Source organism: Chrysemys picta, chromosome 3 (genome assembly GCF_011386835.1).
Source record: "Chrysemys picta bellii isolate R12L10 chromosome 3, ASM1138683v2, whole genome shotgun sequence".
In the NCBI taxonomy this organism is placed as follows: Eukaryota; Metazoa; Chordata; order Testudines; family Emydidae; genus Chrysemys; species Chrysemys picta.
Genome location: NC_088793.1, coordinates 9,141,907 through 9,167,463, shown reverse-complemented (window position 1 = coordinate 9,167,463; position 25,557 = coordinate 9,141,907). Strand labels below are relative to the sequence as shown.

Sequence of the window (25,557 nt, the reverse complement as noted above, 5' to 3'; positions counted from 1 at the left end):
TAATTTGCCATAAAACAAGATTATACATTTCATGTTTTAATTTTAAAAAAGTTGCCAAGCAAAGTATTATGGTAGTGTGCCAGCAGCACCGTAGTTAAGGCAGAGCTTTAGTTTTGCATCTGATAGCAGCTAAGTACTACTGGCAGCTATACACCTTTCTTAAAAACAAAAAGTATATTCTTTTCTCTACCCGGTGTTGCAAGTCAATTTTATTTCAAGTCTCGTAACTCTTTAAATCTGTCACTTGATTGCCCCATTCTTGCCTTCTCTCATGAAAGTTCCCTTATCCAAGGTGTACACCTTCCATTTCTTTCAATGAGGTGGATACCAGGCAAGATGGTTGCCATTTTATGAGAGTCTCTGCAAGTAGACAGTAGACTCTCTGGGAGTAAGGCTGTCTAGTAATATGGTCACCAACTCTCACCATTTTCAATAAGACTAAAGCCACTATGGTTAGGTATCTAGACAGACACTGAGGAGACAAGGAATTGCCAGGAGCAGTAGAAAAGCCAAAGAGGCGCAAAAGGCAAACATGGTTAGCAAGAAGAAACTGAGTGGAGATACTGGAACGTGAAGAGCCAGGCACAGGAGAGTGTGGGATAGGTCAGGGTAATGCACAGTGCAATGGAAATATTGATGTGTAGGGGAAAAGGTTGAGGGGGTTCTGGGGAAAAACAGGGTAGAACACAAGAACATGAAAAGCAGGAGGGATACTGAAGAGGTACAAGAGGAGAATGAGGGTGGGGCTGAGGAGAGCTCAAAAGGAAGAGGGAAGGCTCATAGAACAGCAGCTTCCAATCCCAGAGGCTAGGAGAGAGTAAGTGGAGTCCTCCTTTGAGCAGCCAGCAAGGAGGTCCAATTTTTATGTGCTTAAGGTTCCATTTTGAACCTGAGAGAGAGAGAGACACACACATTGTGGGTTGGTTCAAAAACTGGAAGACAACAATTAAAAAAACCTCACAGTTTGAGGGTCTGACTCATGACTTTTGAATGCTTGGCACTGACAACACTGTCTACAGTACTATTGCAGTTGTAATAGTAGTAGGGATAATGGGAAAGTTAGATTAGGCAAGATCTAAGTTTAAAAAACAGTCTTTTTGGAAAATTAGGAATGAGTCACTAACAAAAAATAAGTCTCCCTCCCCCCGAATCCTCCTCCCCCCCCCCAACTTTTACATATACTTGAAACTGGCAAAGAATGCTCAGCCATCTGTAGACCAATACCACTTTTAAACGAACTAAAGGATAGAGGAATTACAGAGAGAAAGGTAACATGCTGTTAAAAAGTTGCTCAAACAAGAGTTGCCATTGGATTTCTGGAATGTTGACACTGAGCTCTCTTCCCTAATGCCATAAGTGAAAGCGGATGGAGTGTGTGGGACTTACTGGACACAGCAGATAGGGAATGGATGCTCATATTCTTGGGATGGGGACCTGAGGAATAGGATGACTTGGAGGAACTAGACCCCTCTCCAGAGTCTGGAATTGGGGCAGTCTTTGCCATTAGGTTCTCAAAGTCTCCCCTGGATTCTCATCAGCACAAGGGAGCCCTTACAGTACAGTACCAATGCTTTGGCAAAAAAAGCAAACTCTAGTCTGCCTTAATTTTAACCTCACCACAGATCTACAGATCTCTAAGGTCAGCTCCCTTTCCATTCCATTCAGGGACCATTTCCTCTTATCTGTGCCCATGTTTCAATATAGTCACTGGAGTGACCAATAAAAATAAAAAAATCAGGAAGGAGGCAAGTTTCAGCTACACTAGGGTTACCATATTTCAACACTGAAAAATGAGGACACTCCAAGGGGGCCCTGGCCCTGCCCCTTCCCCACTCCCGGCCCCGCCCCAAACCCACCCCTTCCCCAAAGTTCCTGCCCCAACTCTGCCCCCTCCTCTGAGCACCCGGCATTCCCCCTCCTCCCTCCCGCTCTGATCTTGGTGGGAGATTGCTAAGTGCTTCCCTGCTCCCCATTCATCCTGCAGCCTTCGCACCCCCGCCGCCCCTGCAGCCTCTGTGACCCCCGCTCCCCCCTTGCCCTGCAGCCTCTGTGACCCCTGCTCCCCCCCACCTGCCCTGCCCCTGCAGCCTTTGTGCCCCCCGCCTGCCTGCCCTACTCCCCCAGCAGCCTCTGCCTGGCGGGGGCTTGGGCGTGTGTGGGGAAATGAGAGAAATATGAAAGTAGTTTCCTTCCCAGGAAACAAGCTGATACACTAAACAAAGGAAGGAAAAATAGGGTTATTGTTTGTAGTGGAAAACATGTTGCTGGACTGGAAGAGAGACATTTTAAAACATCCTGGAACACTTTAAATTTTTTTAGATGGTGGTTCTGAAAAAACAGATTTGCTAACCTGCTGCATTCCATATCCTCTGGCCAAGAGACGCCAAACATCTCCATGAGTTTGGAACATTCGCTGTATGCACGTTGACAAAGCCTGCGACATGGGAGAGTGACACGTCCATACTCCATACAGACTGGAGCATACAGGGCACATAGAAATGGTCGAAAATCCCTGGAGCATTCCAGATTAACCATAGGATGAAACGGCTAGAAAAGAAAAGAATAATTAAATAGCGGCAGACTGCAGTTTTGTGAAAAACATCAGCAGTAAGCCATGCTGTGTCTTATGAATCATTCCAGCCTTTTCCATCATTCTCCCAACCAAGAGCTGCCCTATGGAAGAAGTTGGGAACATCATAACAATGCTCATATGCCAGGCTTCACTTAACGCAAATATAAGCATTTAAAAAAAAAAAACCAAAAAAAGAAAGAGAAAGAGACCCCATGCCACACAACAATATCTAAGTGTCTACCGCTGCTCTTCTAAGAAATTAACATTCCTCCCCTCCAAAAACAAACAAACAAAAAAAACTCAAAAAAAACCCTGCTTTCTTTTTTTGCTTGTCTATAAAATACAGATCCACCACAGCTGCCTACTTACTAGGATCCCCCAGGTTACATTCTACTAGTAATGTCCCACCCACCTTCAAGAGTGCTGAACAATGCAAGTTGCTTTTTGGGGTAAGGAAACATTACATGGTTTTATACTGTGATTTTAAAGACATTCTTCCTAGTCAAAAGCTGATGATCTTGGATATAATCATCCTCATGTCCTCACTTCCTTCCCTTAGTCTTTGTTTAGCAGAGCTGGACTCTGCATTTTTATTGCTTTTGCAAAGTACACAGGCAGGATACTTTGTATTCTATTTTTCCCATTCATCTTACCCAACCAACTATGCACACTCCAGGCCAGGCAGCTGAAATTTCAGCTGTCATCACAACTGTATCCCTAGATGGGAACTGGGCTGAACATGACTTGAAGTCACGGTCATTCCTATAAATTCACCAGTGGATACGAAAGGCTAACTTCCTTTAACCTGGAAAAAGTAAATCTAGTTATTGTGAAGCCATGTTAGATGTGTCACAATTACTGACCAGCCAAGTATTTGAGTTTCTTTGGGAGAGAAAGCATTAATAAGTGGTAAGGCCATGAAATCAGAGCTCGAGGGTAAAAATAAGACAAAGTAGGGGGCAAAACCAACAATGTTTCATTTCATGTAGCACCTCATGACAGGCATAAGTAATACTGACTGACAGCAATGCTTAACTACAGCACTGAAAGAAAATCTATCACAATTAACCCAACACAAGGCTGTCAAAGTGCATTTCAGAGGTGAAAAGTTGAAAACTTGACAAGTTATTTGCTTTCTTGGCTACAAAAACAACAGGCAGTGGACCTCACATCTTTTTCTCCTGGGAAGCTGGAAGGATCAGAAATAACTACGGGAAACTAGGGGGTTATGGCTTATTAAAAGACTTTAAATGGATTCAGAACCAAAGTTGCAAATGTTATTAACCTGTGTACTATATGATCTTATTACTTCCATCTTCATTTTTTTCAGCTGTTTTTAGGCTCACTTATGGCTGCTCTTTAATTAGGTGCCCAGTTCTTCAGGACAGAGACCATATCTAATTATGTTTGTATAGCACCTAGCACTATGTGGACTGATGGGACCTTTGGACACTGCTACTAACCTCTACTGTGACTATTGCTCTTCAAGATATTTTGCACACATCCATTCAAGTGTGTGCATACCGAGTGCACTAGAGTTGGGTACCCTAGGAAAAAATCTCCATTATGGCATTGCACGCGCCCAGTTGCCTTGTCCTCATGCATGATGGTATGAAAGGCACAGCTGCCCCAGACCCACCTCAGTTCTTTCTTACCAGACTAACTCTGATAGAGGGGAAGAAGGGTGGGTCATGGCATGGACATGTGCAACGTATCTTGAAGAACAAAACTTACAAAACAGCTTAACAGTTTTTTTTCCTTTGACTAATTGCACATGTCCATTTCCCTTCAGGTGACTAACAAGCAGTTCAATCAGGAGGTGGGTTTTGGAATCTACCTCAATAACAACTGAAGAATCACTTGTCCAAACTTGGCATCATCTCTGCAATAGTGAGATATGCACCAATAACCAAGTTTCAGCTCTACAAATGTCTGATACAGGTACTTGAGCCAAAAAAACCTGCAAAAACTGCTTAAGATCTTGGAGATCATACATTGGCAATGTCATAGCACCGATGGATGCAGAATGAAATGTATGATGAAATCCTCTGTGTCGAGACTGGAAGGCTTTTCATCCTGTCTACAGCTGACACAAACAGCTGTGATGACAATCTAAAAGACCTAGTTCTGTCACAGTAAAAAAGCCAATACCCTCCTAATATCCCAGGTATGTAGTCTCTCCTCATCCTTATGAGAATTGGGCTTAGGAAAAAGTTGGCAAGTTAATGGCTGAATTGAGGTGGAATTCTGATACTACTTTAGTCAGAAATTTCAGATGCAGATGTAAGTATACTTTTTCTTTATAAAAAACTGTAATAAGGGTCAACTACCAACGCTCATAACTCTGCCACCCTTCTCAAGGAGTCAATAGCTACCAAAAACACTACTATCATAGAGAGATACAGCAAAGAGCAAGCAGCCATTGGTTCAAAAGGTGGACCCATTAACTTAGTTAGCACCAGATTTAAAGTTCCAGGGAGAAATGGGAACCATGATATGGGGATATAACCAATAACAGACCCTTAAGAATCTGACAGATACAAGATTAGAAAACACTGAATGGTTCACAATTGGTGGGTAAAAAGCAAAGATAGCTGCCCGGAAAATGCTGATGGAAGTAATCAATAGTCCTTGTTGTTTCAGATGGAACAAAAAGAAGAACAGGAGGACTTGTGGCACCTTAGAGACTAACAAATTTATTAGAGCATAAGCTTTCGTGGACTACAGCCCACTTCTTTGGATGCATGCATCCGAAGAAGTGGGCTGTAGTCCACGAAAGCTTATGCTCTAATAAATTTGTTAGTCTCTAAGGTGCCACAAGTACCCCTGTTCTTCTTTTTGCGGATACAGACTAACACGGCTGTTACTCTGAAAGATGGAACAAACAATCCCAAACTTGTTGGATAGAGGTCAGGATTGAAGGAACACCCTTTGGCTTTGACTAAGGAGAACCGTTTCCATTTTAACAGGTAAGTGTATCTTGTAGATGGCTTTCTGCTAGTCAGGAGTATGTTTTGTATATTTCCCTAAAACTCCATCTCCTGAGGCATTAACCATGATGTAAACCAATCCGTAAAATTGAGAGTTGTGGGATGTAGCAGACAGCTGTGGTCCTGGGAGATCAGATCAGGTTCTGAAGGTAGCATCAAAAAAGCCCTAGATGATAAGCTCAGCAAACTGGAGAACCAATGTTGGCAAGGCCACTGGGGGTGCTATGAGATGCATGCAAACATGATCTTGCGTGATTTTGAACAACACCGACAAGGAGTGGAATGTGAGACAGCAGTCTGTCTCTCCCCAACAGTAGGTAAGCGTCCGTCAGATTCCTGATTGAGACTTGCCCTGGAATAAGAAAGTTGGCTTTTCTGTTGAAACAAGTAGCAAACAAGTCTATATGAGGGACGCCCCTAGCTTTGAAAAATGAATCTCATGATATCCCACCTGAGAGACCATTCATGATCCGGCTCAACGATCTGCTCAGACAATCTCCCAGCTGTTCTGAATACCAGAAAGGTGGGAGGCTTTTAAATGAATTACATTGGTGATACAAAACTCCCAAAGATGTTCTGCCTCTTGGCAGAGATGGTCTGATCTGGCCCCTCCCCACCTATTCACACAGAATATTGCCCTAGTGTTGTCTGAGGTCTCGCAGAGTCTCTCCCATGACGTGAGGGAGAAAAGCCCAACAGGACAGATGAATGGCATACAACTCCCACACATTTATGTGGAGAGCCAAATCTTGATGAGGCCACAGACTGAGTTGGTAGATTTCCTAGATGAGCTCCCTAAATTAGAAAAGACACGTCCATAACCATAGTCAACTGGGTAAGAGTGGGTCGAATGCAATTACTGTATTTAAGTTGGCTGGATCCATCAACCAGTCCAGTGAGGCTAGTACTCCTGCAGGAACTGGAATCAGAATGTCAAATAAGTGACAAACCAGGGTGAGTGCGGACTTTAACCAACCCTGCAACATCCTCAAATGAGATCTGTCATGCCAAACCTTATACATGTGGGAGGCCATGTGCCCCAGTAGTGTGAGGCAGCTTCTTAATGTTATAAGCAGATGGGCTTTAAGATATGTGGAAATGTTAAACATTGTCTGGAATCTGACTCAAGGTAGGAATGCTCTGGCTGTGGTAGAATTCAGAATCACCCCCATCAATTCTGTTCTCTGAACAGGGGAGAAGATTGACTTGTTCTCATTAATCAGACCTATCACACTGAAGAGGGCTCAGATCCTGGATAAACTGACTTCTATTTGGAGCTTGGATTGACCTTGTATCAAACAGTTGTCCGAGTAAGGAAATACTTATACCCCTGCTTTCCTTAGGAATGCAGCTATCACTTCCATGCATTTTACAAAAACCCACAGGACAGGGGACAGGCTGAAGGGTTGGACTGTAAACTGACAAAGGATGTCGTTCACCAGAAATCTTAGGAATCTCCTATGGCTTTGATGGATTGCCACATGGAAATATGCATAATTCAAGTCAAGGGCAGTGTACCAGTTGTTGGGATCAAAGGAGGGGATAATGGAGGCTAGGGTGACCATGTGAAGCTGTATTTTCTTATATATTTGTTCAAATTGTGCAAGTCCAGGATGAATCTGAGACTTCCTTTTGCCTTTGGAAATTGGAAGTAGTGTGAATAGAAAACCTTCCCTCACTGAAGAGGAGGGAACTTCTTCTATAGTGCCCAAATGGAGAAGAATCTATACTTCTCAGAAGAGGACATCCTCAAGAGAGTGGTCCCGGAAGGGGGTTGGGAGGAGGAATGGAAATAAATTGCAAGGTACATTCCTGTTCCACAGTACTTAGGACCCACTGATCTGTGGTAATATGGAACCAAGCACATAGAAAGTGAGATATATTTGGGGATGTACAAACTGGATCATCATGATCTGGTACTCTGTCCTCAACAAGGTAGTCAAACAGACTGCGTGGGATTTCATGATTGTCTGGAGGAACCCACCAAAGAAGAAAACTAAGGAGGAGGTGATTTTTGCCTCATCTTGTAGATTGGTCAGGCTGTCTCAGTAGGAAAGGCAAGTATCTCTGCAGAAACGGAGGGAGGAATTGCTGTGTTTTATGGAAAGGCACGGAGTATCTCATCTGTCTGATATAAGAAGAACATAGGGATTGAAAGGGATTGTCTGCTGGACCTTCTGTGGAAGACCCAAGGATTGAAGCCATGAACATCTGCACATAGGTATTACAGATGCCATGGCTCTAGCCACCAAACTGCCCATCTAAGGATGCTTGCAGAAAGGTGAGAGTCATGAGCTTGCCCTCATTTAACAGAACCTGGAATTCCTATCTGGCATCCTCTGGCAACTTGTCTAAGAATTTCAGTACATTATCCCAGAAGGAGAAATTGTACCTGGCCAATAATGCTTGTTGGTTAGCAATGCAAAATTGTAGACCAGATGTGGAATAAATTTTTCTACCAAATATGTACTTTTTTTGCATCCTTGTCCCTTGAGAGTAAAAGGGGGGCAACCCTGACATGCTCTTTCATTGACTGTCAAGACAACTAAGTAACTTTGTGAAGAATGGATATAAAAATGTTCATAGCCTTGAGAAGGGACTGATACCCTCTCAGTTCTCTTAGCTGTTATAAACAGAAAGGACAGCTTTTGTAACAAGGATTTGGTAGGCCCTAGTATGGCATCACTGATAGGCAGAGCCACTCTAGGAGGTGCTGCTAAATCCAGAATGCCCACAAGTTTGAGAACTCTCCTGGACCACCTCAACAGGGATATTGTGAGCTGTAGCTATTCTCTTTAAAAGAGCTTAGTAAGCCCTGTAATCATCTTGGGCAGATGAAGTATCCCAAGGAGCTACAGTCCCATCAGGTGATAATGAGGAAGAATGCAAAGGAGATGGAAGCTGATCCTCCTGCAGTCTAGTTGGTGGAGGTTCCTAAACTTGCAATTGTTGGAGGTTTGTTTGATACTGACACTGGTACTGAAGACAACCTCCTCGATCACCTCATGTGAACTCATACATCCTGTCCAAAGATCTAGAAGTCTTAGGAACCAGGGAAGATCTGGAAATAGGAGGCATGTCCCAAGGGTTCCAGTAAGGCCATGGATACAGCATAGGACTCCAGCCATGACTGCTCCAAGGGTCCTTATCTCTGTCCATCTAGTGGGTACCAATAACCAAATTTCCTTGAAGGAGAATGAGAGTGCTGTCATGTGTCTCAGGAGGGGCATATGAGCCTACCTCAGGCTCCGAGGATGACCATGAGTCACCTGACCATTAGAAACATGCTATAAATTGGGACTGGACAACAGGGGATAGATCACTCAATAAATCGCCCTGGTCTGTTCGCTCCCTCTGTAGCATCTGGCACCAAGCACTATTGGAAAACAGGATACTGATCTGACCCAGTATGGCCATTCTTATGTTCATGTTGGTGTTGTGCCATCTCTCTGTACTTTTTTGTCTGGGGCTTAGAATCCTTGCAAATCTGGCAGTAATCTCTAATGTGACCCTCTCCAAGGCACTTAAAGAAGGCGGAATGAGTGTCACCCACCGGCATAGATTTCTTGCAGCTGGCACAAGGCTTAAACACTGAGATGAGGCATAACTCAGTATCAGGTGTCAGCACCTGTAAATAAGAGGGAACCAACACTCCAAGAAACAAAGGAAACTTATACTAATCTAACTAAGAAATACCACAAATTATTTACAGAAAGAAGATAAATGCCCTAGTGAGAGGAGCCATGGGTCCTGAACCCAGGTCCTGGGGTCTCCAGGCAATCGCCGTATCCCCGATGCCATCCAGTGAGTTGCCAGAGACTGGCAGGCTCAGTGGATAATGGAACCCTAACCCTATGAGAGGCAATAACCATAGCAGTCCTGATGGGAGGAGCGCCTGGTCCCATCCATCAATCTGGCTGTTCTATTTAAGCTAGAAAGGGGGCATAGGAAGTTGTCCATGCAACTGGTCCTGCTACATAGGACCCTGCTTTCTTGCCTGACTCCTGAGCCCTGCACCTGTTCTCTGACTCAGATGCCAGCTCTGATACTTGACTCAAATCTCTGAATTTGATTCTAGCTCTGACTCTCAACCCTGGCATTCAGCTTCAGACTCTGGCTCTGACCTTGGCTCCAACTCCCAGCTTCTGTCTCCTGCTCCAGCCACTAGGCCTGACTACCCATGTCTCAGTCCCTAACACCTATAAAGGGGAGAAACTTGCAGAAGCAAGGTAAAGCTCTCCAACTATGGACATAGGTAGTAAAAAGGAACAGAGGGATCTGTGGCAACTCCACCCTTTATACCATCATGGAGCAGCAGGAGGCAACAGAAGGTGCATTTATCACCTGACAGGTACCGCTAAGGGGAAAAAAAAATCTGACTCTGGTGCTGTGGGGGCACACATCTGAAGTGGAATGGACATGTGCCATCACTCAAAGAAGAATTACAGCAAGTCTAATTATGTCAGTATGTTACTACTACAGCAAGAAAAACTGGTATGTGAATGTAACCTCCTGTGCCCCCTCCAAATTAGACAGACAAGAATAATGACATTTTGGGAGCCCTCCTCTTCTCCATTTGTTTGTAATCCAAGTCACAGCTCAAAGGAAGCAAGAATGTAGTAGTCGTGCTGAAACGAAACACTTAACACAGCTTTGCAAGCCTCCACTCTCAGTTTTGAATCCTTCTGACAAAACCCTCATTTATTGCCAATGAAGCCTTCACAGGCCGGGTCTACAGACTCACACTATGGTGCTAAAAGCAGCAGTGTAGACGTTGCGACTTGGGCTGGAGCTTGGTTGGTGAAGCCCACCCCTCTCCCTAGACTCCATCCTTTGTTGTAATGTCTACACCACTACTTTTAACATGGTAGCACAAGCCTGAGTCTATAGATCCAGACTCAGTCTCTCTGCCATGGGTTTTTAAAAATGTGCAGTCTTGTCTACACCACAAAGTTAGGTCGGTGAAAAAATTCAAGCCCTGTGTAATGTAATTAAGCTGACCTAAACATAAGAACATAAGAACCACCGTACTTGATCAGACCAAAGGTCCATCTAGCTCAATATCCTGTCTTCCAACAGTGGCCAATACCAGGTTCCCCACAGGGAATGAACAGAACAGAACGGGTAATGATCAAGTGATCCATCCCCTGTTGTTCATTCCCAGTTTCTGGCAAACAGAGGCTAGGGACTCCATCCCTACCCATTCTGGTTAATTGCCATTGATAGACCTATCCAACATGAATTTATCTAGTTCTTTTTTGAACCCCAGTGTAGACACCACTTCTGTCAACCTAGCTACCACCTCTCAGAGAGGTGGGTTTACTCTAGTAATGAAAGAGTCCCTTTCACTTCTGTAGCATTCTAATGTAAACATAGCCGCAGCAAACAAAAGCCCGCCCTTTGCCCTCCCCATTTAAAATCCCCAGTGTGTTTTGACAATGCTTGTTTTCCTGCTAGCCCATCTCGCATGCTCACCTACCCAGTATGGCTTGAGCTCACCCTCGTGCTGCTACATGGTCTAAGAGATAGGTTCTTGATTTCCTTGATCATGGGTACAGCATGGACAGTGTCAGGCTGCAGCTGGCTTTCCAGAAAACAAAGGAGTATAATCTCTAGTCTGTTGTCCCCAAGAAATATACTTATTATGAACAGCTGAATACCATAATTAGTCAGGACCCCACCACCTTCCTGCCAAAGCATGCAGACATCTTGTGTTGGAGGGCAATCTGGAACTGGCAACCACAGAGATTGCTTAAAACAGGGATGCAGATGCTGCTGTGATGAAGAACCAGGTGCTCTTTCAGACACAGCAGGACCCATAAAGCCAAGAAAACACTGCTAAAAGGGTCTCAGGTAGGTGTAATTTAGTAGGACTGCCCCAGTAGTGCTAGCCATAATTTGCCCCTGAAAAAGGGCTTCCCTCCTTTACATTCCCCCAATTCCCCCTCTCAAAATGGCAGCCACACATGGCCACAGGCAATGTTTTGAACTGGCAGCTTTATTTCAAGAGCATGAAATGGCAGTACTAAGCAACAAGCCCCCCCCCCCCCCCCCCCCAAAAAAAAACCAACCAACCATAACACCAGAAATTTCCTTGCTTCAAACCACAGAAGGACCAATGAGTGTCCAAAGACATCAGGATGCTCTTGAAACAGACCCAGATGCTAGAGCCCCTAGTTGATCAAAACACCTACATGGTCAGCAACCCAGCAGCCATTACACATCCTGGAGAACAATTCCTTTTGGCTGGTGCCATTCACCCCTTGACTTCCCCCTGCCCCAAGGGCCCCAGAACGCCAATCCTCCCAAGAGCAGTATCCCTGGCATTCTACACCATGGAACAATTATATACATACATACATACACACACACACACACACACACCCCTGATGCTCACTGTGATGCAGCTGTATGACCTCACCTTGCACTTCTTTTAAAAAAAATAAAATTTGTAAATGATGCTTTTAAAAAGTTGCTTCGTGAAACCCCAGATTTTCTTTGCATCCCAACAGATATGAAAATCCCCAAAGCAATGTCCACACCGATAAACCTCATCGATAAACCAATGACTGTATATGCACCAACACAAAAGTAACAACTGTGTGGCTAGTGCATCCTGCCCAAGTGTGCTTCTAACGTTCCCCTCAATCACACAGCACCCGTGGTGGCACTAGTAATTGATCTTGTGTCAGGCTGCTCAAAGTCAGCAGACAGCTTGTCCACCTCATCCCTCCATTCTGGCAAAAGCATGCCCCGCCCCAGCCTTGCAGATGTTATGCAATAGACAATATGCATCAATAAACGGAATATTTTCCTCACTGAGGTCTACACTCATCCTGAGATATCTCCTTCCATCTTCCAGAAGCACACTTCCCAACCATCCTGCACCAGCTCAGACAATAGTTAAATCTGTCCTTACTTCTGTCCAGATGTTCAGTATACGGCTTCATGAGCCTGGGAAACAAAGGACTCTTGAGAATCACAATTGGCATTGCAATCCCATTAATGTCAATAGGATAGTCTGGGAAGTATGTCCCTTCTTTCAACTTTCAAAAATGTGAGTACTGTGGACTTTCACTGATGTCAGTAAATTATACACAGTAATCCACCAACACTTGCATAACCACCCCTTTCTGTTTACATACTCAGAGGAAAGATCAGGGGGACCAATATTGGAATATGCATCTCCTCTATCACCTCACCACAGTTAGGGAAGCCCATTGCATCAAATCCATCTATTATTTCCTAGTTGTCATTTTTCATGACAACGCTGAGGAGCAGAACGTGCTTAACTGCCGTGCACACCTGGATGACTGCCTCCATGGTAGCGATTTTCCAGCCCCCAACTGATTTTACCAATTGGAGGTAATCTAGAGTTGCAAATTTCCAGACAGTGATTGCTACCAGTTTTCCACTGTAAGAGCAGCTCTCGTTTTATCATCTGTGCACTACAGTGCTGGGGTGAGCTCATCACACAATTCCAGGAAAGTGTCCTTTTGCATCCAAAAGCTCTGGAGGTGCTGTTGGTTTTCCCAGACCTGCATCACAATCCAGACCTATCACCTGATGCTTGTAGAATGGGCCCCAAACCACTTGCTCCACCCTGTACAGTTGGTCAACAAATACCTCAGGTATTCCGGTTGTTCATTCTCTTATTTATTATGGTAGTGCCTAAGGGCTAACCAAAAATGGAGCCCCATTGTGCAAGGAACTATATAAACAGTAGTAGACAGCCCCTGCCTCAGAAAGCTTACAATCTATGATAGACCAGACAGACACAGGGTGGGGAAAGAGTACAACATAAAAGCACAGCGATCCACATGATGACAGAAAATGTCATGTTAGTCCCACAATTTTTTGGGGGGGGGGCGCGGAGGGGTTACCTAAGGGAGGGAAAGGTGAGGAGGATGACAGGACAGAGTAGAAGAGGATAACAGGGCAGGTATGGAGTAAAGTGAGGTGAAGAGACTATGAGGGAAGAAGAGGGGGAGCAAACAGCCAACGAGCACAGGGCAGAAATGGTCCAGTTAAAACTGTAGAAAGTTCTCTGAATATCCAAAGGGCCAAAAGGCCCCTGTTTTGTCTGCTTCTGCCACTACCAGCTGGAGGGTCTGGATGGCTCCACTCTACAGTTTTCTCTCAAGTCCACAGGGTGGGAGGGAGGGAGGCACCATGTGGATCCAAGTGCCCCCTGAGTGTCTTCCCTGCACAGTTCTGGGTCCAGAATGGGTGAGCCCAGCTGGGCACTATTTTACTCCCTCCCACCAGGGCACCAGTCCCTGCTTCGGCTGCTTCTAACTCTACCAGCTGGAGTCTCTCTCTCTTGCAGTCATACTCAGTACTACCACTTTGGTTGCGCAAACACCAAAAAGTGCCCTGCCCTGTATTTAAAACAGACAGGACAGCTCTGCTAATTAGTATGGGATCCATGTAGCTGGTAGTGAGATGACAGCGAGAAAGAAAAATGGTGCAAAAAGAAGTAGATTATGGGATGGAACAAAGGGGATTTGAGAGGAGTGATGGCACCTCACAATACATGGCAGCAGCCTCAGAATAAACGGGTGCTCTAACATATGGGGAATTTTTGCAGACAGTTGTGTACAGCACAATTTCTTAGTTTTGAAAAGAAAGTGTAAAGATCAAAGTGGTCAAAAGGCAGCAAATGTATGTTTAATTTGTGCCTATAGGACTATAAAGAAAAGCCATCTGTTCACAACAGAACGGCTTTCTCACTTAATTTTTAATTCTTCAGTCCTGATTAGAGGTACTGAAAAGGGTAGTGGTTCATCTTTTAAATTTGCACTTCTACTAAATAGGGTCTTTATGTTTTAGGAGCTGATGAATGCCTATGTGTTGTCATGGTAACAATTTTCATTTGCTAAGATAAATGTTAGAGTTCTGATCAGCCAGCTGAGACTCCTCTTCTCACTCTACACCTATGCTGTAATGGGCTCATGAGAATTCCTCAAGTACCGAAGGGAGAAGAAAAAAAAAAAGCCTACAATGCATCCAATTAATATCAAATTAGCATGCAGTGACTGTTGGTTGGGAGATGGGATCTGCTGCAGAAGTTGAGTACTGGGGCGATTGGAGCAAAGGCAGTTATCCCTCAATCCCTGGAGGAAGAGGAGGTATCACCCCTGGAACCACCCAGCACACAGTTCTGCATATCACGGCCATCCACCAACACTACCCACCACAGAAGAGAGCATGTACTCCACTTCTGCCACCCAGCAGAGGATTCTATGGACTTGAGGGAGGTGAGGGGTGAGTAGCATAAGCTGGTTTATTTTTGGAGGATGCCCAGTAATAAATAAAAGAAATAATTCTACGTTGAGGAAGGAAGAAGCATGACTTATTTGGCATTTGTGTGGGAGGAAGAAGTGTGGTGAGGAAGGGGGAGGCTGGCATTAAACTGGGGCACAGTTCAGCCAACTGGACAAAGTCTTCAGGACCAAGGAATGCCTAGAAAGCAGGAGATGGGCCAGAAGGGGAATCAATGTATTTCAGTTTGGCAACCAAGAGAAAAAACGAACTAGTTGGTGTTAAGTAAATTTTTCAAGCCCCTGGTTAAGTTGTGAGGGAAGAAATACACTTGAAAATATTTGATTACCAAAGCTTTTCATTTTTATTAGTGACAGGATAAAGATGATTTACGTAGTACCAATCACACAGGAAGTGATTCACCTTGAAGGCTAACACACTAGTATACTGTATTTCAAATTCAAATTGCCTAATATGCAATATTTCAAGCTGTATATAAAAAGTATGAATCACCACAGTTTAGAACATAAGGAGTTTTCAAATAGCTACTTTATGGTTATATATATATATATATATATAAAAACACACAGAAATTAAAGGGCTAAATTCATTGACTTCAACACTTTTATTCCCACTTAAGTCAGTGGTGAATTTGGCCTAATGAATTCAAAGTTATGATTTGCAGCAGTCTCAATGCACATAATTAAGGAACAATTAATACAAGGGTGAAAGTAGATGGATCAGTTGTGAACTTAGACATTTAAGGTGGGTAGCCCTGGCAAACCAGGCCGAACTTTAGGCCTTAGCTGAGCACTGAAATTCATTGCTGGAAACCAGTCCAGCTCACCTGTGTGTTAGTATGGTTAAGATGGGTATTGGACTTATAACAATGTGTTTAGACTTTATGAAGTGCTTGTAAGTTGCTGCATGTATTAACCCTGCTTATGTCTGTATCCCATGCTATAAAGGTAATACTTTAAAATGTTTGTTCTGAACTACAACTCAAAACAAGATAAAAAACTTTACTAGTGCAAAATGCTAAATTCCTATTAAAGGAATTACCTCTGGCCCACCAGGAAGAACTATCAAAACTAAATGGGACATTGTGGGACATCACAATACAAAGACTTTTGCTACTTGCCCCTGCACACCCATGAACAAGCTACATACAAAAAGGGCTTGTCCCATCAGCTTGAATTCTGGAAGGAAATAAGGATAGATGACAAGAAAAATCTCTCTCTTTTTTGCTGTTTGGACTCTCTCAGGCCCAGAGCTACAAAACAGATGCAGAGACCCCAAGGGTCAACGTGGGTTAGCCCTAAAAGGCATTCAGCGCTGACAGATTACCACAACTCTTTCATCTTTTGAAACCATAGACTAACTCATTGACCCAATGAAAACAGGATGGAAGAAACCCATGTTCCCCTGGCACCTGTGGGAAGACCTAAAACCCGATGTCTGACACCTTCCAGACATCTGTCCCTCACAAGCATCCTACCCCATACTGCACCAAATTTGGTTCAGGACAGAACATCATGGAGGCACAATGCTTTTGGTGGCCTTTATACTGTCCAGTTAAAACATTAAAATTAACCAACCTAATCAATCTGACTGCAGGGGCTGGGGCTTTAAAACAACAAATATCACAAGAGTCAGCAACTTTGTTTTCTACAACTGGAATGCTACTGGTAGCAATTAATTTTCCATTTTGAGCAAATATTTTAAAATCAAGTGGTCATTCACTGAATCTTTAGGCTATAACTATATTCATCCTTTGCAATTGAGAATCTTTAAATCCACTAAATTCTACTCAACTTCCAACACCACTTTTCCACCAGAGACCCTTTAAAGAGCAAACTTTTGAGTACTGGAGCCATTGAGTACCACTGGTACTTCAGGCTTTACAAATGCCTGTGCTGGGCTCTCCCACCCTACTTTAGGGAATAATTCCATTGCCACTAAAGAAAAATGGGAGTCTATTAACTAACAAGAGATGAACTCGTCCTTCAAAATAACCCTTGGCCTGAGTCCAGTGCACCATTGCGGTCTGCTATGATCTAATTCACAATGGAACCAGCGCATCCCCTAATCCTAGTTTTGCAAGCAGCCCATGCATGCTTCATGAAACAATATGTGTACAAGCCTTATTGAGTAGCTCAGTAATATTACTAACTATGACCATTTGCGTTATATTAAATTTAGATTGTAAGGACTTTGGTACAAGGACTATATTTATTTCTGTAAGTAGCCTAGCTCATTTTTGTATGCACTGTAGTTGTAGCCGCGTCGGTCCCAGGATATTTGAGAGACAGTGGGTGAGGTATGACGTTATTGACAAACTGTGACCGTATAGATCGTTGTTGCAACCACTGTTATATATTTGCAGCAAATATTGTACAAAGGTTGTCATGTGAGGTGTCTATGGCAAGGTTATGATTTGCTGGTTATAATTATGCTATCTGTATGCATGTATCATTTTTGTATTTAAAGTATTGGCTCTATATACTGTCTCTATTTCAAACTTGTGCTATGTTTTTGGGTGACACCCCAGACAATTTGGCATCAGCAATGTCTAGCCTGCTTGATGGCCCATTAAGGACCATCAGCTATACAACCGACCCATTGAGAGAAGGCAGATACACCTTGTGACTCAGCAAGGCAGGCAGGGACATGCCTATGGACAGAACTCTAAGGTTTTTCCATGCCATGTGCTGGATAGCTTGTATCTGGAACAAAGAAAGCAGAGGCCACATGGCAAGAGATTATAAAAGGCTGCTGCATCTCCTCCATCTTGTCTTCAATCCTTCAGTTTATTCCATCACTGCTACAAGCCTGAACCAAGAACTTTGCCATTATTGTATGTAATTGATTCCATTTAACCATTTTTAGTTCTCATCTATACTTCTTTCTTTTATGAATAAACCTTTATATTTTAGATTCTAAAGGATTGGCAACAGTGTGATTTGTGGGTAAGATCTGACTGGTATATTGACCTGGGTCCGGGGCTTGGTCCTTTGGGATCGGGAGAACCATTTTTCTTTTACTGGGGTATTGGTTTTCATAACCATTCGTCCCCATAATGAGTGGCATTGGTGGTGATACTGGGAAACTGGAGTGTCTAAGGGAATTGCTTGTATGACTTATGGTTAGCCAGTGGGGTGAGACTGAAGTCCTCTCTGTTTGGCTGGTTTGGTGTGCAAAGGACCCCAGCCTTGGGCTGTGACTGTCCTGCTCTAAGCAATTTGTCCTGAATTGGTACTCTCAGTTGTGTCCCACCAAAGGCAGCATCGTTACATGAGGTAATATCTTTTATTCAACCAACTTCTGTTGGTGAAAAAGAGAAAAAACACACACAAAGGAAGAAGTGGGCACATACTGGTACTCAAGTAAACTAGTACATTTACCTTGAAAGGTTGGGAAACTATATAAATGAACTGATTCCTCCAACGTCCACTAAGGGACGCCATACACAGTATACTATCCTCCAGTAGGTTTCAGAGTAGCAGCCGTGTTAGTCTGTATCCGCAAAAAGAACAGGAGTACTTGTGGCACCTTAGAGACTAACAGATTTATTAGAGCATAAGCTTTCGTGGACTGCATCCGAAGAAGTGGGCTGTAGTCCACGAAAGCTTATGCTCTAATAAATCTGTTAGTCTCTAAGGTGCCACAAGTACTCCTGTTCTTTTTATCCTCCAGTAGGCTAAACAAGACTGACTGGCCATTATTATCACATTATTTTAAATACCCCTGCTATTTTAACAGTGATTAAATATAAAGATTTTCCTCGCAGTTTTCGGACATAAAAGCCTCAAAAGGACAAAAACTGTTTTACTATTGTTGCTCAAATTAAAGCTTGCAGCTTCAGGTGAAAGACGAAGGAGAATTATATCAATAGCAAAAAATAAGGAAGTCCAAATCCTTGTCACTATTGTATTGAGTGTTGGCAATATGCTGTTCCCTGAACAGAACTCATAAGATGGCCCAGTCCTGTCCCAAAGGGCTTATGTTCCAATGAAACATTGGACGTCCATATGTGCAGAGCATGTAATAACAGAGGTTATGCTGAGTAGTGTAGCTGGCACAGAATCACTACTTACAATAGTACAATACAATATTACTGGTTGCTTCCATAAGCATGGAATCCAAAATAAAGACAACTGATCTGGCAATCTGAATCTGTGGATCAACATTTCAAATCTTGCTATTATGTAAGTAATGCCTATTGTGTGATAGGTGCTGTACAGGCAAGCACAAGGACACTGGATGAAATTTTCAGGAATGACTAAGAGATGGCAGTTTTGAAAATTTTAATCCTTAGTCTCTAGTCAGAAGGAATTTTGCAGACTGTTACTCCCTGCAAGTCAGCCTAAATGTCCTAGCTGAAAACGGAGCCCATTTAGTTGAAATGGTTACTTTCTACTTCTAAAAGAAATGGAATCCACCATGATACACATTCCTCAGAGCTAAGATCAAGTTTAGTAACATTAGCTTTAATAAAAATTTTAATTCTGTTTAAAGTATTTAATTACTGAACAATTAGAGAAGCCATTCCCTATAATGGGCCTCTTTGCCTCAGCAAGTAGAGATACAGCAGAAATGTTAAGACTGAGAAGGTCTTCCGTGTACTAAACAAATATATAAACTGAAAAAAAAGTGTCTGCTATTCAAAGAGAAAAGTCTTAAGGCCAAAGGCTATTCTGGTTTACACACTTTTAGATTAAATAATGCTTGTTTTCTTTAGACTTAAAAAAAAAAAAAAAGTCTATCACCAACTAGTTTTGCAGCATGGTTAAAAACTTGCCCAGAACATACCAGATTTTAATCCTGCTTTAAATACAAATCTCAACAAAAACTTTAACTATTGAATTGTTAACCTACATCTCCATAACATATGCAGCTAATAAGTCTCAAGGCAATTGATATTTCATAATTTTTAAAAACGTTTTTCGTAATTGTTTACGATAAACCCTTAGAAGCTTGAGACCAAAATCCAGTTGTTGCCTTTTTTCCATGCAATTATATTACAGAGTTACACATGTCTAGATTAAACAACAAAAATCACTAGATGTACAGCAGGAAATGATTCTGCACCAGGAGGGATCTAACTACATGGGACCTTACTTGTAAGTTTCTACAGATTCTGAACTATTGATAAAAAGAATAGGAGTACTTGTGGCACCTTAGAGACTAAAACCTAAACTAAAACCCTGAAACCTGAACTATTGATGATTACCACTTCATTAAAAAAAAAAAAAAAAAAAAAAAAAAAGTCTGCTTTTGTTGGGTTTTTTTTTTTTTTTTTTTTTTTTTAGAAAAAGGCTGCACAAAAATTTATATTGAAAGCATCTCAAACAAAAACATATGTAAACTAATATCGAATCAAAGCCATATATGCATATAATGGTGCAGAAAGACGATACAAATGTTTTGGGTCTATGGGGGAAAAAGAAAACGTACTTGATCAGAATCCTGTCCTTGAATTTAAAGAGAAAGATGTTTTTTTGTTGCTCAATGCCTCACACGACAACTTTTGTTCTATAAATCAAATAACAGGGAATATAAACAAGTTTACAAATTGAAAAGCAACTTTTAAAAAAGATAAATTTCAGGTTCCTTCAGTACACAAAGATGAACTACAAGAAGCCTTCCTTCCTTGTTCAAATTCAAATTAACCAGGCCTTTGTGCCTCTATTCACTCTTTCCTTCCTTTTAGATTCATTCCTGTTACCATGGGAACCCCCTTGCTGTCAGGCCTTCAAGCCTAGCAACAGGCCAAGCTTAGCAAGGGGTGTGAAAAGGGGAGAGTCAAAGGGCAGAATTTGGCTCATGAGAATCAGAATGCCAACCTTTGTCACACCACAAAGGGCTGGGTAACCATAGGAACTGAGCTCTGCAGAACAGAGAAAGTGGTAGGAGTATCATGGCCAAATTCTCATTATGGAAAACAAGATGTGGAAGGTGCTATTAAATACACAAACATTAAAACACACACATTTACTTCGAGCTTCACTCCTGGAATTTTTTTTAAATAATGTTTTTGAACACCATTTAAAAACCTTATCGGCCCGAATATACACTTTACTATATCAGTTTTATGTCAACATATTTTTAAGGTGTTAACTAGTTATACCAATACGAAACTGGTGTAAGAGTGGAGAATAAGACCCAACAAATCTCAGTATCCTATGGGCCTGCGTTATGCTCAGCACTCTGCTTCCATTGACTTCAGTGGGAGCCGAGGGTGTTTAGTATCTCAAGAGGAGCTCAGAACATTGCAGAATTGGGCCATACATAGGAATAGACTGCCTTAAGGAGAATCCTATTAAAATAAAGATTGAGTATGAACAACTAATTTGGAACATAAGATCCAGGGTCCAGTTTTTTCTTTTATCCTTATTGCTGCTGCTCTTGGAGTAATTTGGCTGGCTGGGTTCATATACGGTATGTTAAAATGTGATCAGTGTAATGATCATGTAGATCTTCTATATAAAAACACTTAATTATATCACATCTTCTTGTGACTTGTTTTGGTGAAACATATTTGCCCAACCCCTCCCAAGTTCACATCTTATGTAGTTGTTAAAATTCACTTTTTAATAGATAAACAACAACAACTTATTTTATAGATAGAAAGTGTGGCATTCCAAGAGGCTAAGGGTTCAACCCTGCAAAGGGTTGCGCACTGCTCAGAGTTCTTTCATTTTCAGTGGCTGAGTAGAGGGTATTCAGCACCTCAAAGAATCTAGCACAGGTGTCACAAAGAATCCCCCACATAGGAGGCTGCATGCCCATGCATGTAGGTGCTATATTTGGTCTGCAAGGAAGATGGGAGTTGGGCATAGTCTCCTCAATGAGTAGAGTTACAAGTCCCCTACACACATTTCCTTTCTTGAAAGTGGGCAGGGTACAAAAGAGGAGCTGTGAGGGTGGGATTTGAGGGAATGCATAGGTGAAGAATAAGCGTGTCTGAGACAAGAACTTGAGCATGATCCTCAGCATTTTAATAAGGTACTTAACTATGCACTCCAGTCTCAAAACCATTTTCCTGCTGCTGCCATAGATTAGAGTAATTTTGCAGCCACACACGAGCACTCACAAAATTTGTTCAAAACCAAAATCCATAAAGCCACCAGCAGACCATCTTGTCTGCCTTAAAGTCCATCAAAACTCGCCTCTTTGATGGTGCATACAGTAAAGTACAACCTGACAATGGCAAGGTAGATGGCAAGTTGTAATTACTTCTGACTGGCTAAATTGAAGGCAATTCTTATTTGTAACCCTGTCTCCTTCATCCAAGCTATTTCTTTATCATTCACCAGTTCTGGATCATGTTAGACCAGAAGTTCTCAAACTGTGGGTCGGGACCTCAAAGTGGATTGCGACCCCTTTTTAATTGAGTCGCCAGGGCTGGCGTTAGACTTGCCTGAGCCCTGCCACCCAGGGTCAAAGCTGAAGCCGGAGAGTTCAGCTCTGGATGGCAGGGTTCAGGTTACAGGCCCCCTGCACGGGGCTGAAGCCCATGGGCTTTGCCCCTCCCACCCACCCAGAGAGCAGGGCTCAGGTTTTGGCTTTGCTTCCCCCCCACCCACCCCTCTCCAGGGCAGCAGGGCTCAGGTTTCGATCCCCCTTCCCGGGGTCATGTAGTAATTTTTGTTGTCAGAAGGGGGGTCATGGTACAATGAAGTTTGAGAATCCGTTTTAGACCGTAAGCTCTTTGGGGCAGGATCTGTCATTTTCTGTTTGTACAGCACTTAGTCATTTATGCTGTGGTGGCACCTAGAAACATCCTTGTGCTAACAACAACGACAACCTAAGAGGTCTCTCATCTGCACTTTAAGAATCTATGAAATTCTCTCACTGAACAGGAGAAAGTTCTGAAACTATAAAAAGTATTTAGAAGCAAGCAAATCATAATTGCATAGCCAAGCCACATCCAGGGAAAGGCCTGGGTAAACATGGACTTTACACAATACCTTGAAGGATAACCAATTCAGGCTCCAGTAAAATACCAAGTGAAGAGAGTTTCAGGAGTCAGAGATCCTCCACTACAAATGACCTGCTGACAGAATAAACCTGAGAACTCTAGATAATCTCAATTGCCAGGAGGATATGTACGGAAAAGGGTAAGGTTTTACAGTAGCTAGGACTAAAAATAGCTGGGACTTGACAGGAAAGAAGGGTGGACAGAATCTGATCCTTGGACATCATAAGAGTAAGGGGGGGGGCAAAACATAAGAAATCCAGTTCTAATCTAGTGTGAAAAACTTGATAAAAATCCCATCTAAATTCCACATATTGTTAGCGATAAGACACAGATTGTCTAGTCAGCATAATGAATGTAACCTGCAGTGGATTATAATGCAAAATGGGAGAATACTCAGGAGTCGGTTAGGTAGGTCAATTTATGCACATTTTCTTGGGGCGGCTGTCATGAAAAATGTCTAGTATGGTAATTAGTGGAATTTGGAAACCAAAAAAAAGTCAAAAACTGAGCAAAGAAAACTTTTCTATCAATGACAAAAATCCCTCTAAATAAGGTTTTAAAATAACCTAAACACAAACAAGTTCTGTATTATTTATATTGATAGCTTCGGGTTTTTGTTTTAAACAGTTCTCCTCAATTCTAGTAAACTATGAAAAAACATATGTACAAGTCCTCTTGTTGGAGAAACTGGAATTTCTCTAATCTCAAGGTCTAAATTCTCTTCAGACAAAAAAGGGAAATAGCCAAGTTTATTTTTCATCCAGAAAATAAAATCTGAAGCTCTGCATAACATTCCATTTTGCGTTACTAAAAAAAAGTTTAGTAAAAAAATATAATCTTTGGAGTAAGTCTGGAACGTACTGATCATCTCGTTAACAAAGTAGGAAAGGCCGGGCAGTTACAATACTAACTGCAGCATCAAGAAACTTGTAAAACGAATTCTATACTATTGCCCCATGCAGGCCTTTTATTGAATGAGAGAATGCAATCTCTCAGATATTCATCCACATTTTAAAGTGAGCTAGAGATTTTTCTCTAAGACCAATGGGAGACTTCCAGTCTTCATAGCGGCTTTAGATCGTTGGTATGCTAAGAGCAATAGTAAAATTTAAAGACAACATCATGTATGTGTAGCTGATGCTGCAAGACACAAAAAGAAATTTACAAACTCACCAAAGCAAAGTTTTCCCACAAGTGTTCAGGAAGGGAGACTGCAACCCACCGAGTTATCCCCCTGCACTCTCTAGAAGCGGAAGCAATTTGATTTTTTTTAAAGACAGATTCAAACTGTTGACTTTGATGTTACTCTCAACTAAAATAAAGATTTCTCTCCTGATAGGGAAAAGCTGTGAGTGTAGTGTGGGGAGGGACCGGGGAAATAAGACTAAGTATGGTAGGATCACCATCCTTTATGGCATTGGGAGGAACATTGCAAGACATATAAGACATCATGATTTTTTTTTTATTGCTTCAGAGATACCTGTTGGTAGATAGGCCATGACTGGCACAATTTGATTATATTTTATGTTAAGTGGTCATCTGACTATTTGTAATAAGTTAGTGTATGTGTTCCACCTTTCCCAATCATTTCTTTCTTTAAGCCTCTGCCAGATGCTGCAGAATTAGCCTCAGTGCCGACCCATCTGCTTCCATCCATGACCCTGAAAATAAGCCTATTGTGAATAGAGGTTGATTAAGATGCAGATCTATTTTAAATTGCATTCTTAAATAAAACCAATGATCTTCATGTACTTATAGTAAGTTGTAGTCCAAAAGATCTTATATCCATTAAGACCCAAATTCTGTTTCCATATTTCCACTTAAATCTTAATGCAGAATTCTGTCCCCTTCTTTGTATATGGGAAGGCACAAGCATGCCAGAAGGAGTATGTTTTCCATTCTTCCTTCATTTGTAGACAATAGTGCAGTTATTTAAAAAAAATTAAAATGAACTTTTCTACAATGCCTCTTATTGTGTGTATTTTGAAGATTTTGTATCACAGTTGTGCAAGAAGAATTTATGCAGAACTTTACCCTCCCAACTTGAGGGTCCAAGAGACCAGAACACAATACGTTTTTAAGAAAGACTATGAAAAATGCTGATTGATCAGGAGAAGGAAACCAAGGCCATTTAACAAATACCTGCCCGGTTTTGTAGTTGTAGGTTATCACAGCACCTAACAATCTGAAAATGTAAATGACAAATCTTTAGTTTGTCTCCAAGACAGAGGATTGCTCCTCCCCACCTTGCAGCCCTGAAAATTCTGGCTTTAGATACCCCCGTTTCCCTGAATTATACCGGTATCCTCAGATCATGGCTCTCTATGTAGCTTACCGTAACCGCTCATATTAAATTGAGATTCCATCCATCTCACAATGCAAGGTAACCTCCACTTTTCCTGTGGTTGTTAAACCACTCTAGCCATAGAATTTCACGTTAAGTCCTCCTTGAATTATAGAGTGCTCTAGTTCCATTAGGTTTAGTATTTCAGTTCTGGGTAGGCTCCTATGTCACCACCTCAGTAATAACCTCTTGTCCTTCACTGCTTCCATCTTCTTCTATGTATCGCTATTTACCAGTCTGCCTGAATTACAAACCCCTCTCTCAAACAGGCAAAAGACAGCATGCAGCAGCATAATAGCTGCCTTTTGCCCACATATTACAGTTTAAATCTATGCCTGGATTTTACTCTGTGACCTACCACAACCTACAGAAGCTTTTCAGTTGCAACAGTCCACCTCTTTCC

At 42.2% G+C, this 25,557-nt stretch overlaps 1 protein-coding gene across 6 annotated transcripts in view; it reads right to left on the bottom strand.

Moving 5' to 3' along the window:
* FZD3 (frizzled class receptor 3) overlaps positions 1–25,557 on the bottom strand; it is an 85,248-nt gene that overhangs the window by 41,831 nt on the left and 17,860 nt on the right. For 3 of the 6 annotated variants that reach the window (XM_065587460.1, XM_065587462.1, XM_065587461.1), the window contains exons 3-4: positions 11,960–11,992; positions 2,351–2,547 (exon numbers count right to left, since the gene is read on the bottom strand). The exons of 1 other annotated variant lie outside the window; for it this stretch is intronic. In XM_065587460.1, coding sequence (XP_065443532.1) covers positions 2,351–2,547; positions 11,960–11,992 — 230 coding nt within the window. The remainder of the gene's footprint in view (positions 1–2,350; positions 2,548–11,959; positions 11,993–25,557) is intronic. 2 more of the 6 variants (XM_005290640.5, XM_042848901.2) reach the window with 1 other exon arrangement.